This window comes from Cygnus atratus, chromosome 8, assembly GCF_013377495.2.
Source record: "Cygnus atratus isolate AKBS03 ecotype Queensland, Australia chromosome 8, CAtr_DNAZoo_HiC_assembly, whole genome shotgun sequence".
NCBI classification, from domain to species: domain Eukaryota; kingdom Metazoa; phylum Chordata; class Aves; order Anseriformes; family Anatidae; genus Cygnus; species Cygnus atratus.
This window is the reverse complement of record NC_066369.1, coordinates 598,095-612,817: the sequence shown is the minus strand read 5'-3', so window position 1 is coordinate 612,817 and position 14,723 is coordinate 598,095. Positions and strand designations below refer to the sequence as shown.

The 14,723-nt window shown below is 37.4% G+C and overlaps 1 protein-coding gene across 1 annotated transcript in view; it reads left to right on the top strand.

Moving 5' to 3' along the window:
- TGFBR3 (transforming growth factor beta receptor 3) overlaps positions 1–14,723 on the top strand; it is a 123,051-nt gene that overhangs the window by 101,133 nt on the left and 7,195 nt on the right. Inside the window, exons 13-17 of the mRNA XM_035537418.2 lie at positions 1,995–2,294; positions 3,363–3,483; positions 7,854–7,890; positions 9,043–9,110; positions 9,981–10,088. Of these exons, the coding sequence (XP_035393311.1) occupies positions 1,995–2,294; positions 3,363–3,483; positions 7,854–7,890; positions 9,043–9,110; positions 9,981–10,088 (634 nt within the window). The remainder of the gene's footprint in view (positions 1–1,994; positions 2,295–3,362; positions 3,484–7,853; positions 7,891–9,042; positions 9,111–9,980; positions 10,089–14,723) is intronic.

Sequence of the window (14,723 nt, the reverse complement as noted above, 5' to 3'; positions counted from 1 at the left end):
TATTGCATTCATTTCAGGGCTGTTAGACAGCAGATAATCTGTGAAGGTCCTTGGTTTTGTTTTTTGTTCATTTTCTCTTGCTTTTTTGAGACTAAAATACTGACTAAACAATGATAAGAGTACCACAGGAGCTTTGCCATATCCTCAGAGCTAAAATTAAACCCGTTACAGCAGTGAACAGATCTAAACAGATCTACTTATCTCTAACACTTGTTTGTTTTCTGCCTAAAAGACTTTAAACAATGCTATAGTGAAAAGTACTTAAGACAGTTGAAGCAAAAAGAAAGTATGTCACCATCATTCAAGAATGTTTATAAAAGACACATTTTTTTTTCATTCGGATAAAACCTGCTGCTTCCTTCAGGCAATCTCAGAATAATTCCTTTGGCTCCTAGCTCTTTGGATTGGTCTGATTCTGGAGCTGCTAATTCAAACAAGTGTTCTGATTTCTTCATCACCTGTCCTGGCACAGGCCTTTTTTTTTTTTTTCCTGTTTCTTTTTCTTGCACAGTGGAAAATCTATATCAGTTTTGGACTTCTGTGATTTCATTTTTATCTGACAGATTTTTTTGCATTTGTTTGTTTTCCTTTTGTGGCTAATATATATATATTATATATACATGTGTGTGTGTATATATATATAAATATAAATTTTGATCAGTAAATTACTTAGGTCATAATCTGTAAGAACTCTATCTGCCTTTTCCTTCTCTGCTAAAAAATGTGTTCAGTATTTTATATTTTGGCTCTTTTTTTCCTCATTCCTGGCTTTCATATTCTTACCATAATTCTGGTCTCACCTTCGCTATAGTTCTTTTGTTTCCTCGAGATATCATTCATCCTTTTGTTTACATGATAGTTTCATGATGCTGTAGTATACTTGTCCTCCTTGTCATAATCTCTGTTTTAAACTAGTTTACACAGTCAGCTTGTTTACCTATCAATATCAGTGGCTTCATTTTTATTCGCCCGTTTGTTCTTTTTATAAGATGGTATCTCTTGCTTAGATGTTTCAGCCCATCCTTTCATCTTTAATTTGATTACTGCTCACATAGAGAAAAATGAGAAATGCCATTATTCACTGCAGAACTCAGAGCATCCAAACATTTTTCTGTATAGACCACAGGAAAATTAGGCAGGCTTTCACTTAAATATACATGCAGCACGTAAAGATTAGGTACACACTTAAGGCACGTTTCTTCTTTCTAAGCAGAAAATTATTTCTTGTGGAACTGTTTTCATCACGTAGTGTTAATGGTTAGGCATAGCATTCCTGTTATTTATTAGAAGTAGCATGCTTCATTTGTTACAAATTCCATTTTTTTCATAATTATTCTGTAGCATTTATTGTCTGTCTTCAAATTCAGGTGAACAACATTAGTGCCCTGCAAGTTTGCAGTCTTAGTTATTTTTCATTTTTTGAATATGAATTTCAGACTCAAATTTCATAAAAAATTAGGGCTTTTTAGTAGACTTCTCCCCCACCCCCAGTCCAGGAATGCCACCCACACATCAGACCATGACCTCCACTCTGCCTCTGCATTCCACTCTTGGCTGGGGGTGATTTCTCTGTTGTGTATTGCTTTTTTCCATTTCCTTTTTAATTTTTTTATTTTTTGTTAAAGTTTCAAATAGACGTGGATTTAGAAATCACCTTTCATAGAAATCTCATGAGCTGTTTGGCTGTAAGGGAAGCAGCTCCATCTCAGTAGTTGCTTTCATTAATTACATATCTAGTCTGGATTTTTCATATGATTTTGAAAAGATAAGGGATTGCTGTATTTTGCATGTTTATGCCATTAAGCTGCTGCTACTTCTGAAACCATAGATTTTCTCTGTCTGACAGCCTGCCCTTAACATTTAGCCTTCAAAACAGTTCAACATGGAAGTGTCAATGGATCACTGCTTTAAATAAATGTTGAAAATGTGAATGAAACTTGAACTAAAAATGTCATTTCTGAGATCTTACTATGTTTTTTTTCTTTTTAATGCAGGTGTCTGTGACCAAAGCTGACAGATCCTTGGGCTTTGCCATTCAAACATGCTTTGTTTCCCCATTTTCAAATCCAGATAGAATGTCTGATTACACCATTATAGAAAATATTTGTCCTAAGGATGAATCTGTTAAATTCTACAGTACTGAGAAGGTGAACTTCCCAATAGCACATGCACAGAAGGACAAAAAAAGATTTAGCTTTGTGTTTAAACCAATATTCAACATCTCACTGCTCTTTCTTCATTGTGAGTTGACTTTGTGTACAAATAAAGACAAAGATACTGAAGGACTGCCTAAGGTCAGTAATTTTTTAAAGTCTAAATTTCTGATTTAAGAGAAAATAAGATTTATTTTTAAAATCTGAAATGACTAAATGTTTTGCTGTTGGATTGATGTAATGAATATGATAGATCTAGACTCAAGATTTCAATGGATAAGAGTCACGATGCTATGCATTTTGACTGCAACATTTACTATTTCTATTTAAATCTTATCGTATGGGATAAATAGAAATTGCTTTTCATTATGCACATGGTTCAGATATATCTTTGCTATCAATATCACATAACAGTATTACAAATAATGTTAGTTTTAACTTCCAAAGACATGCATAATACTGGATAATATTGGAAGTGTGTTTGACCCTTCTTTTAGGAATTGAGATTAGCATGTCTCACTAGAACTTGGGTAGAAAATAAGTAAATGCTGGCATGTTTGCTACACTTTGGTACCATATCATCTCGTGTGTTTTTACAGCAAACAGTCCTGAACTGCTCTGATGTTTCTAAATAGAATTCATAATTTCTATCTGATTGTTACAAAAGACAATCACCAAATTTTCCTTTATGACTAATGAAAATGGCTTAAATTCATTGCCAGAGAATATATTGTAAGAATTTTGAATTTATTATTACTTTTGGTGACTTCTGTAAGTGGCCCTCAAAGTGTGTTTTTTTTGTTTGTTTTTTTTTTTTTTGAAGACGACTTGTCATACTGATCAGCATGTACTTGTGGCTACAATACTGGCCACTGGGTTTTTAAAAACTAGCGACTGTTTTGTTATTCTGCAGTAAAGTAATTACTACAATTTAAGCTCTATACTAACACGCTCATAAAGGTTAGAGGATCCTTAATGAAGGCAAAGGTTGCATCCTGAAGCACAGCTAAGAGTTACCTTTGCCAGTACATTACATGTGTTGTTTGGAGGTACTCCTGTTTTTTTTTTTTTTTTTTTTTTTTGTGGTAAGCAATTTTGATAGAACTGATAATGAGACAACTGTGCAGCTGGCAGAGCTATGCTGGCAGACACTGCAGGTGTTTTATTTTGAGTAACTCCGACCTCACTTGCTGTTCTTTCCACCTGCAGTGTATTCCTCCTGATGAAGCTTGCACCTCTCTGAATGTGGATATGATCTTGGCCATGATGCACAACAAAAAAACCTTCACCAAGCCCCTTGTTGTAGTAACTCATGAAGGAAAACCAGAAGGTATGAAAATGGGCTTGACTTGTTTAATAAAGCTATATATATTATATTGTGTACATATAGCGACTTAAAATGGGGTAAAACAAGCATACTCCAAGTATGTGTCATCGTGTAAAATCGTGGTAATACTGTGTTTGTAAGATGTTATTTGTTTAGGCTTGTCCCTGGCAGCAGTCATCATGGTAGTTTGTTGCCATCTTTTAATGGGCTTTATTGATCCCTGGAAATGTGGTTTTGCAAGGCATTAAGAAAGGAATACCGTACTGTGCAACAAATACGGGTTTCATAAGCATAATTATAGCACTGCTACTTCCAGCAGCTTCTTGTTGCCCAGAGATCAAAGACAGTGCTCTGTTCCCTGCTATATCACTTCTATATTGTGGTTGTAAATATTTATTTAGGAATGACAGCAATAGAATTACAAAGTATTGAGAATGCTAAAGCCCAGTAAGTTTGTAAAGCAAAGCAATGGCCACCAGAAAGAAACTCATTAGATTGTTAGGCTACTAAGAAAAAAGATGAGCTTTTATGCAACTCCTGTTTGCTACAGTGTAGGACATTTATTTCTGTGGAGGTTTTTAATAAACACCTTATTCACATCTTTTGCAGAGTAATTTTATTACTGTTTTTAGTTCAGTCAATGTAACAATGTGCTATTGCTTATCTTTAATGTCTCATACAGGTATAAGGAGATGGTGAAAGATAATTTTCCCATCTTAAACCTACATAGCCCCAAGCATGGGTCTCTAGTATGATAGATATTTTTGGCATTAAAAAACAAAGAGTGTGTTTTTAGTACCTTACTATTAAGATTTGCTTTCATTTGAAAGATAGCAAATGTAAGTGAAATATGCTCATTTCTGCACCCATGTCTAATAGAGTAGTTCTCTAATTCACATTAGTGGTAGCTAAATCTATTTAAAGGCAATTTTGAACCTCTGGGGTAGTCCTGCTAGTTGTCCTAGTCCTCCATTGAAGAAAATGGCATGATGAGAATATGCTCCAACTTAAGATATGCCCTGTGTGTTTATTGAGTGATGGGAACTGAGAACTATTTCCACAGTTTCATGTAATTTGAAAGTTCTTCTTGGTGAATCCCTCTGATAACAGCATCAGTCATGTTTTGATGCATCCGTTAAAGGAGAAAGTGTGTGTGCATTATCTTTTCCTTTTGTATTAGCATGGCAGTTTAATTAGAAGCTTCAGTGGTTTCACATGCACATCATAATCTTAAATTTGTGTACAAAGGCTGCTTGAAATTTTGGAATGCTTTTCAGGGAACATCAATGGATGGGCATGAGAAATCCTTTAAACTCAGTTGTACAGTGCATGCTTTTTAGTCTTCAAACAATTTATAGTACCATACAGCATTGCTAGGGGACATAAGCAACAACTGTTTCTGTTTAACTCTGCAAAAGTGTGTATTATTTGCTTTACAAATTTCTTGTTAATACAGATCAAATCCAACACGAATTAAAGTAAGTATTTGATCTGTCTGATACAACTAAAACTGTATTTGGGGCCTGATTCTGTGCTTTCTTTTTAATAGAACTCCCCCTTTCTCATTTGCTATTCTATTGGGAATGAGTAAATCCTGCAACTGAAGTTCATCTTTCAATAAACAGACTTATTCTCTGAGCTCTCTTGCCCTTCTGATGTGTAGAGCATTGTGTGCAGCTCCCATCTAGGACTGCACTCAGAATGTTGTCTTTGTGAGAGGCACAAGGTCTTAGTGTGCAAAGACGAGCTAAATTTATAAAGATCAGTTACAAGACAACAGTGTGATAGAGTATTTTGTTGCATTGTGGGTGATTTGGTCTAATTGTGGGATGTTTGGAAATCTCCGCCAGCATATCACAGCTTTCAGACATAATATGAAGTGGCACATTAACAACGTAGCTTTGTTGGTATGCAGTTATTCAGCAGTGAATCAAATGACCCCTTTCTAAAAGCCAAATGCCATTGTTGTCCATGAACCTAAGATTTGAAGAAGAAATCATATTGCATTACTGAACAGGAGAATTTACATTTCAGAGGTGGTGTTTATCATTTTCTTCCATTGTTGTAAGTCATATTATTTGAGTTACTGCTATTGGAGCTGCTCTGTAAGCCAAAGTCATGTGATTGAAATTTAGAAAGTCTTAACATGATCATTGCAAAGGTGTGATCTTTTCTTCTGACATAAGCTTATGACTTGTCATCAACTCTAGAAGAAATCCCAACTGTGATTATATGAGATTATATGAAGTATTACATGAATTATAATGTAATTGCATGTGATTATATGAATCTATATGAGACTAATTCTTCCTTCCGTACTAATTTTGTTAGTTTTATATGAGCTCAGTTACTAACATTATTGCAATAGATCCCAATGGAAGTGTATAAAAGCTTCATGTCATGCACTTTTCCTGTGCACTGTGGCATTTTAACGCCCCAGCTCCAAGTCAGTGAAAGGCATATAGCTAGCCTTTTAAATGCTAGGAAATGTTTGCTCTTCTGTTGAAATAGTCTACTAATTTCAGTTTTTGAATTTTTGGCAAGCATCATTATTTCAGCAAAGGGAGACAAGTCATAGAAAGGAGGTCAAGTTGAGCAGCTAATGGGTTACTCTGTCCTGAAAAAGCTTAAAGCATCATGATAATTTTTAAAGGCCAGCTGCTGCCATTTTTAAGTTAGATGCTTTCCCTGGACTTCAAGGATTCCTACTGTTCCTGTGTTGTTCAGAGTCACCCACATTAAAAGAAGAACTGAATCAGTGGGGAGAATTTATAACGGGCTACAGAGCCTATCATTAATTAGCAGACTTATATTCTCTGTACAGAGGCCAGTGACAGAATAAGCACGGAAAATTCTCTCTCCCCTCATCTCAGAAGGGATGTTGCTGGCACTTGGGATATGCTAGTAGAGCATTTGGACAATCTGTTGGTGCCTTTACCCATGTTTGTACTGTTTAATGTTCCCTTGTTTCAGTCCAGCCTTCCTAACAACTCTTACCTTCAGTTATACTCTTGCTGTTATGTGTGCTTGATGCCTTTCCAGTGTATTGTGTGCACATGCGCACAAGTACACGCAAAACCCTCTGTTCTCACCTGTTTCCTAGTGCTGTTCCACCTGTTTCCTACTATCCTGCCAAGACTAATCTGGAGGAGATAATTAGGTGTTAGAGTAACTGACAGTAATGCAGTTTAAGAATAAAGTGCTTTTTTGGATATTGTAGGCACCTGTCTGAGAGTATAATGATCATACAGGGTACAGATGGCAGTTTAGTGCTCCCACAAGAGTTTTAGAAGTGAGAAGCACAGTCTTGGTTTAAGAATACTCTAAATAACATACTTGTTTTCAGTACTTTAGTACCACTGTGTTTGCACTGCAAACAAACTTGTTTTTTCCCAAACTTTTTTTTCCAGTCCCTAAAGATACAAAAACAAGTATTGGGATACTGTCTTATCAAGTCTTTTTACAGCTATTGTAGTGAACATACTCAAATATGCCAGAATTTAAACAAGATCCCTAGGTTACTGGGCAGCACATAAGTAAACTCCAGCTAACCAAACAGGGCGTTGGGTCTGAAGCCAGAATCTCTAGCTTTTCTGCTTGAGGTGGCATTCTTGGAGAAAGATAAGAGGAACAGTTAAGCAAAAGAAGGGAAAATTCTTCAATTCTTGACACGTATTTACTTTCTGCTACATGCTGATAGTGATGATGATAATGCCAAGAAAAATAGGCTTGGTGTAATAGATGATCTTTGATTTCCTATATATATATTTTTAAAAACAGAACAAAATAAAAAGCCAACATCCAAAGCAGAATACCAATTAGGATGTAGGAAAATGCATGAATCAATATATACTCATGTAATTTGGACAAAGCAGCATGTATTGTGCCATAATTCTGACCTTTCTTTAGAGTTGATAGCCATATTTTTGAGTTTTTGTTTTGCTTTGTGTTTTTGTTTGGTGTTTTAGCATGCTGGTATCATGTTTGTGATTGGTGAGTAGTCAGATGAATGTAGTCACCTTGAAATAACTCTGGCTATCTGTGCCCTTAAAGAGCTCCTTGTATGGATTACAAGAGCTATTGCAGGTCAGAACTGGTGATATCTGGGTGTGGAAGGCTGCAATGCACTTGCCAGCAAAATACATGATGCATGAACTTATACTGTAGATATGTTCCTCTGAGGAATGATCAATATATGAATGGACTTTTTCTAAGCTGAGCAAGATTACTGAATATGAACTGTTTTTCCTGAAGTTCCTGGTTTTCAAGGATTACAATTCATGTCTTTCTGCCAGATCAGATCCTGAAGGTTTCTTGCATAGTTTGTAGGTTCTTTGTGGAATTCTGATTAATTCTTTTTTGTTTTAAAACAGATCCTTCCCTTCCAAAGTCAAACGTGAGGACAGTCACGTAAGTAACTTTTAAACCCTAACTTTAGTATTAAGTAAGTGAAGAAAATTATCTTCAAGCTTTCTGAATTATAGTGAGTGTGTGTGTTAAATTCTGAAAGTTCTGATTAGTGCTGCTAGAGACGTTCCCATTGACCTTTAAAGAGAAGAGCTGTGATCATACGTGTATGTGAAAACTGAATTTGGGAAAATACCGCTGATAATCTCAGTGTGAGTGCTAATGGATGTAAGTTATTTCCCCTTCCTCTGCCAAGGCCACCACTTCCCAGTATAAGGTTTGCAGCAGCAATGCCATCTTAAGGAGCTCCTGTATCCTATTCTAAGCCTTACACATATCCTGCACTGCAGCTAGTCACATCCTCAGTTACTGTGGCACCAGCACGCTGGTCATGCTGCAGATGAGAGCACTGAATTGATGTGGATTAATTTGTGTTTTTTTTTTGGTGGTAGTGGTGGGTTTTTTCTTCTGTTGTCTTGACAAAGTTAATTTTATTTTTAACCGGGGTCATCAGTGACTGACCCTGGAGGGGGAGAAAAGAAGAGAAGCAGCACTAGAAGGCAACAATAAACAGGAGGGTGATGGTGATTTGTAGCGAAAACCAAGAATGAATGGAGAAAAAGGAAAATTAGAAGAGGAAGTGCAAAGAAGGTTTTTTCCTCTATTCCTGACCTTATGACTTTGGGACTGAATTTGCTCAAAATAACTAAGGGAATGAAAAATTATGCTTCTGATGCTTTAGCCTCCAGTTGACTTTCTCCTCTTCAGTAAGTCTTCTCAGAGGAGAGGATACTAGGCTGGTATGTTGTGGAAAAAAAAAAAAAAAAAAACTGAGTTTAGGAGATTCTTCTCTGCTTTGCATTTAGAATGACCAAGCATGACCAAAGGAACAAGAATTAGTCCCACATAAGAAATGGGAGAAAAATCTCAAGTCACAGTCCATCTGTTTTTGCACACGCAGACTTGGTCACAGGCACCCAGTCTGGGTCCTGAAGGCCCTTGCCAACAGGAACTGCTGGAGAGGATATTTTTAAAAGGGGAAAGGCCCTGAGGATCTCGGGAGCTGGTGGGCTGGGAGATGTCTACAGGGATATCTGTTGAATGCAGGAACATGTGTAGTTACTTCTGAAGTGAGAATGTTGATTGTGTTTTGAGAACTGGAATTCTACTGAAGGATACTATTGAGAAGATCCAGTCATCTCATTTCCCAGCCAGTTTAGTCAGTAAAATGTTATTTGCTGGCCTAAGCCATTTTGTGTTCTGGGAGATATTAAAAATACTGAAACTAGAATTCAGTTTTCTAAGAAGAGTTTTTCCCCCAAATGATTGATGAAAGAGTGATTTTTGAAATGCTTCTAATGATGAAAAAGGAAAACAGAAAAGCTGGAAGTTTCTCTCTTTGGATGGTTAACTTTTGGGGCAATGCATCCAGGAACCAGATGCTGTTACCCTTGAAATGGTAGTGCAGAAGGGCCTCTCCCCTAGAAAGTGATTTTGTGTGCGTGGTTCTATTTTTGTGTTCTGGAATTAATTTCAGTTATTGAAAAGATTGCCAAATGTGGAAAACAATTGTTTCTATTTATGTTTTCGCTGACTGTTTGCTGGCATCGTTTTTCTCTTAACAGCAGTTCCGTTCTCCACCTAGATTTCAGACTGAACGTGCAGGAGATGTAGGGGAAAGTTTGCTTGAATGTTAAGGCATTTAAATGAAAAGCATCTCTTGACAAAAATCTCCGTCTTTTTAAAAACACATCTTTAAGATGAATGGATATTTAATTGAATGCAAGTTATTAAGGGCCAACTGAAAATGCTTAATTTTTGCAATGTTTTTCCAGATTTGGGTGTGCAGAGCTCGGGTTTTGCTTTGTGATGTGGAACAGTTGGTTGGACTGAAACCAGTCTCTGAAAGCATTTTTATTTCCTTGATGAAAGTCTGCTAATCTTTTCCTTAAAGTGGTGCTTAATTAACTATTAACTTAACACAAAACAACAACAAAAAAAAAACACACAGCACTTTTCCATGAAGTGTAATTGTTGTAGAACACTTTGTCACTGACAATGAAGAGCTCTTATTGTGTATGTTTACCTTTTAGCTGTGTTCTATGGACTGGACACTCTGACTGTTGTGGGCATTGCCTTTGCAGCATTTGTAATTGGAGCCCTGCTAACAGGAGCACTGTGGTTTATCTACTCTCACACAGGTAAGTGTAAGGGCTCTTACAGACCTCAGTGTAGATTGTGCAGCAGGAAATGCAGTGTGGTCTGTGTCCTTGCACAGAGGGAGGAAAGGGAAGGGGAGCTATCAATAGCCATCCTGCCCTTGTTTCTTGCTCTCTGTTCTTAATAGTGTTTTCCAGCAACTCCTCACGTGAGCCTGTTGGTATTCATGAGCAGATTGATACTGCCCTTCCCTAAAGGGAGGTGTTATGCCTTATGTGTGTGATTTAAAATTTGCTAAAATAATTTTAAACACGACTCTTCAAAACTCAACTGAGAGTAAAACTGAATTTTCCTGGCATGTTGCATTATCATTAATAGCATCTCTGTTTCAAATTCAGTTAACGTGTCAGTTAATGGATCCATTTTGGTTCACATACTACTCTTCTTTAATTTTCTTTTTTTTTCCTTTTCTTTTTTTTTTTAACTTACTAAATTAGGCTTATGTGACTTGGGATATGATGTGATCAGTTCAAGCAGGCCAAATGGCTAAGAGAATGCCTTACTTGCACTGACATTTTCTGAATATAACTAAATTTGAAAAAGTTGATCATATTGAAGTTTTGCCTCTACTATTTATCTCTTCATTCTTCAACTATTGGACTAGATGGTAGAACTCATGTGTAATCTCGTTTAATTGAGCCTATGCAAATAACCAGGAATGTGCGTGAATTGGTCCAGTCTTTATGCATAGATAATTTTTCAGTATCTCCTTCTCACACTTTTTTTCCATACTAAAATAAGTTAGCAGACATATAACACTGTAGGAAGCAGAGTTTGTTTAGGGAGCTTTCTGCTGCATGTAATCTGCAGTTTGGAATGGACAAAGAGTGGACGTTGATAAGGCCTTGATTTGGAGCATGTGACCTTGGCTGCTTGTGGATTACTGGGTATTTCAGGATCCCTGCAGCATGCTGGACTCCAGCTGCTTCTACTTTTGACCTTGCAAGACCCTGCCAAGATCTCTGGGAGGTGGGGAGAATGTGAAGCTAATTACTCCAAACCTATGCAGCTCTGGAGCCCTTGAATTTTCCCATAGCGCATTACAGGGTGGGTTTTTTTGTTTTTTGTTTTATAGCATCTAAAACCTCATGGAAGCCATGTAGGAGAGACAATCTGTCCCTGTCAGGTCAGAGCTACTTTAGATATTATAACCTAGGAGCTTATGTTAAGATGGAACAAAATACTTTTTTTCCCAAGTGGCAGTACAGCAGCTTCGTATAAGCACTTTAATACTTAATGCATAGGCTGTGTATGAAGCTTGTTTAGAATTCAGAGCAAATATGGAAGCTTTAAATGTAGGGGTCCTATACATAAGCAGCATAATTCTGCTTCATATTACTAATAAAGCATTATGGAAGTAATGTAAGTGTAATTTCAATAGGTAAATAGAAGGTAACTTCCAAATAAGCAGCCTTTATTAACAGAAACATTAAAACAATTGTTAAATTAATATTGTTGGTCCTGCATTTGTGAAAGTTGAAATTCAGTTCATATACATGACCATCTATAGCCACATGTTGTGTGTCAGTAATAAAGGAACACTTGGAAGCCAACATGATAAATCCTTCAGCCTCAGCAAGACTTGGACCAATCCCATTAAAAGAATTACATTAACAAAGTACATCAGTCGTAGTTACCATGTACGAGTAGTGAAGAGGACAGCTGCTCTGACTTTTTTCTCCATTTTTTTTCATCTCTTAAAGACAAAGGCCAGACAAAAAGAACTTGGAAGAAAAGAAAGGAAGGGGACACTGTAACACATCAGATCAGAGAATCACAGAAAAGATATAAGAAAAATATCTAGGAAGTTATCTGGGTCAGATTTTGAAAGTGGACCTATGTTTCTGTGCCCATAATTTTTCCATGCATAACAACTTATATCTACGAAGCAGAACTTGCAGCAGAGTGCAATGAAGGCTCTGGCAGGGACGGCCTCTTAGAGGACAACTGCTGTGACAGACAAGATAATCCAGCTGCAGTGGAAACATTTTAGAGTCAGCTGCAGACTTTATTAAAGTAAGGAGGAAAAAAGGTAATCTAAATATCATCTACAGAGTGGCTGTCTTTTGTCATTAGAGAATTCATCCATCGTTGACTTGTGCTCTGAAATCTCATATTTTGTTTTATGTAACACTGAGTTTATAGCCCATTGATTTAGCCCAAAAGTTGGAAAAGACAAGTTAACTCTAAAATTGTGTTTTAGGGATACTCAGATCATGGACAAAAGCTACTGCTGGTGTAGAATGTCAGCTTGGGGTGTGTGAAGTAAGCTATTTTTCTAATGTGATGCTATATGCAACACAGCAAAAAGACACCTTTTCGCCAGTAGTTAGAAAGTTTGCTGATGCAATTTTATCAGTATGGCTCTATTGGCAGACTCATTCTAGTACAGAGAAAGCTTTACGTGAATGAGCTCCTTTGTTTAGTTTGATAGGCTGTTAGCATTAAAACCTCAAATAATTGATAGAAGAGAAGAACTAAAAAAAAAAAAAAAGTAGAATTTAATCTTAAAATATTAAGCAGAGGTTGTTGTTTTGGTTTTGTTTCATGTAGGGCTTATGCTGTTTTTAGTGATGCAAAAAAAAAAGGGATCTCTGCCAAAGCATCAAAATTGTGCTTTAAAGTACTCTAGATTCAATGAAACAATTCAACATGGAGTACAGACATCCTAAGATACACAGGTAGTAGGGAAGGAGAAAAGGGAAGCTATAATTATGACTTTAGAGGAGGAATTTTAGCCTACCTTTCTGCAAAGGGACTCACTACTTTTGATCCTTTGTCCAGTTGGTTAAACGACTTGAAAAGTGGCTGAAAGCTTTCCATGGCAGTGTTATTTCTGAGTGGAAAGGACTCAAGAACAAACAGAAAGTAGCAGAGATTTGCTAAAATTAACCCAATTTACCTGGGTGTCTTATGAAGGAGCAAAAATTTTGAAGTGTATGTGGATGCAGAAACCCTTCAGAATTAACTGTCACTTTCATATCTGTCTTAACAGGAATAATTGGCTATATTTAGGAAAGGACGTGCACAAGTCTGATAAGTTACTGAGGCTGCTAAACCTATCTCTGACCATGTAAACTGAAAGCTGCTATCCGGAATATCAGTTGCTTCATTCTCTTAGGAAGTGTGCTTTTTTCTTATCAGACAGTGTTGCAAGTTAGCAGGATAAAATGTTCCAAAATCTGAGAATTTAAAAGCATCCCTCCTCCCCCACTTCTCCTTTCTTTATGGGATCTGATTTAAAATAAACTGACATAGCAACCAATTATATTTGGCAAATGGAGATAGAAAAGCAAACATTCAGACTTCCTGGACAGGGAGTACAACTGGCAGCTTTCCTGAGTGTGAATAATAAAGTGCATGTTGTCATGTTCAGATGGGTAAAGGCTTGTTTACTGTCAATAGACATGTCCATTTTGAGTAGTTCTGGTTCAATAACATTGGTTACATGAAGCTGTTTACATGAAGAAGACAGATGGGGAATGCCTCGTTAGCAATAATTTACATTTCTTGAAGTTCTTTTCATGAATATTCTTTAAAAATTATGTGCTGCAGATTTTCTGGGCATTTAGGAAATAAGGTGTAGGAAAAAATTAGCCAGTCTAAATACAATTGCTTGACTGTGTTCATAACATCACAGTGATTTAGAGACTTTTATTGAGGACTTTGAAATTTTGTCTTTGTTCCACAGCTGACTGGGGTATATAAGAGCTGCTGATAATGCTCTAGAAATGAGATACTGAAGAGGAAATTGAATTCCGGGGGGGGGGGGGGGTGCTACTGAGGGAAAGGGGCTGTCATCCCAAACTGAAGGGGAGATGCCTCCTAGGACACTTTCAAGACAGCTGAGAGAAGCAGGCAGCACCATTGGGCTTGCACAGAGAGACCGTGACTGCGCCTGTCGCTCTTCTGTAAATAAAACACCACATGTTTAGCTTTTAATTTGCTTATAAAAGAATCTCTAGTTAAATACACCCAGATGGCACTGTGACATGCTGTGGTTGACGCAGAGCTGTGTGTAACCGTGAGGTTCATAAAATGGGTGACAGAGAGGAGAGCCGAGGGAGGTGCGCGCAGGCTGGCGGGGCCTGCAGGGCCGTGCTGGCAGGCCTGTGGGGGCCCCGCGGGGGGAGCCTGCACCCAGGCCGGAGCAGTGCCTTCTGATGCTGCCATGCTGCCAGGCGGGGGCTAGCCACTTCGCACTCCTCTGATGTTTTTGGTTTTCTTGTTTTGTTTTAGCGAAAGGGAGTTTGTTTATCGTGGCCTCTGTAAATATATCCTTCTGTACGAAGGAAGGAAGGCTTGTACACAAACAACTGGAGGAGAAGGGAGCAAGTTAGGAGGGAAGAATATCCAAACAAGGTTTATGAAAGCCTTTACAGTATGATAACAAAAAGCATTGATTCGAATGCAAGTTAGAGCTGAGACACAGTTTATGTGTGTATGACTGGGGTTAGGTTCTAACCTGTCTCTTGTAAGCAGAAATCTGCAGCTTATTGATGGCTACGTGGTTATTTCTTACACTGTAAAAAGCAGACTTAGAAAAATCTGTGCACAATAGTAAAGGCTGGACTTGGTGCTGACTGCAAGAATGAGATTCTGGCCCTCTTTTCCAA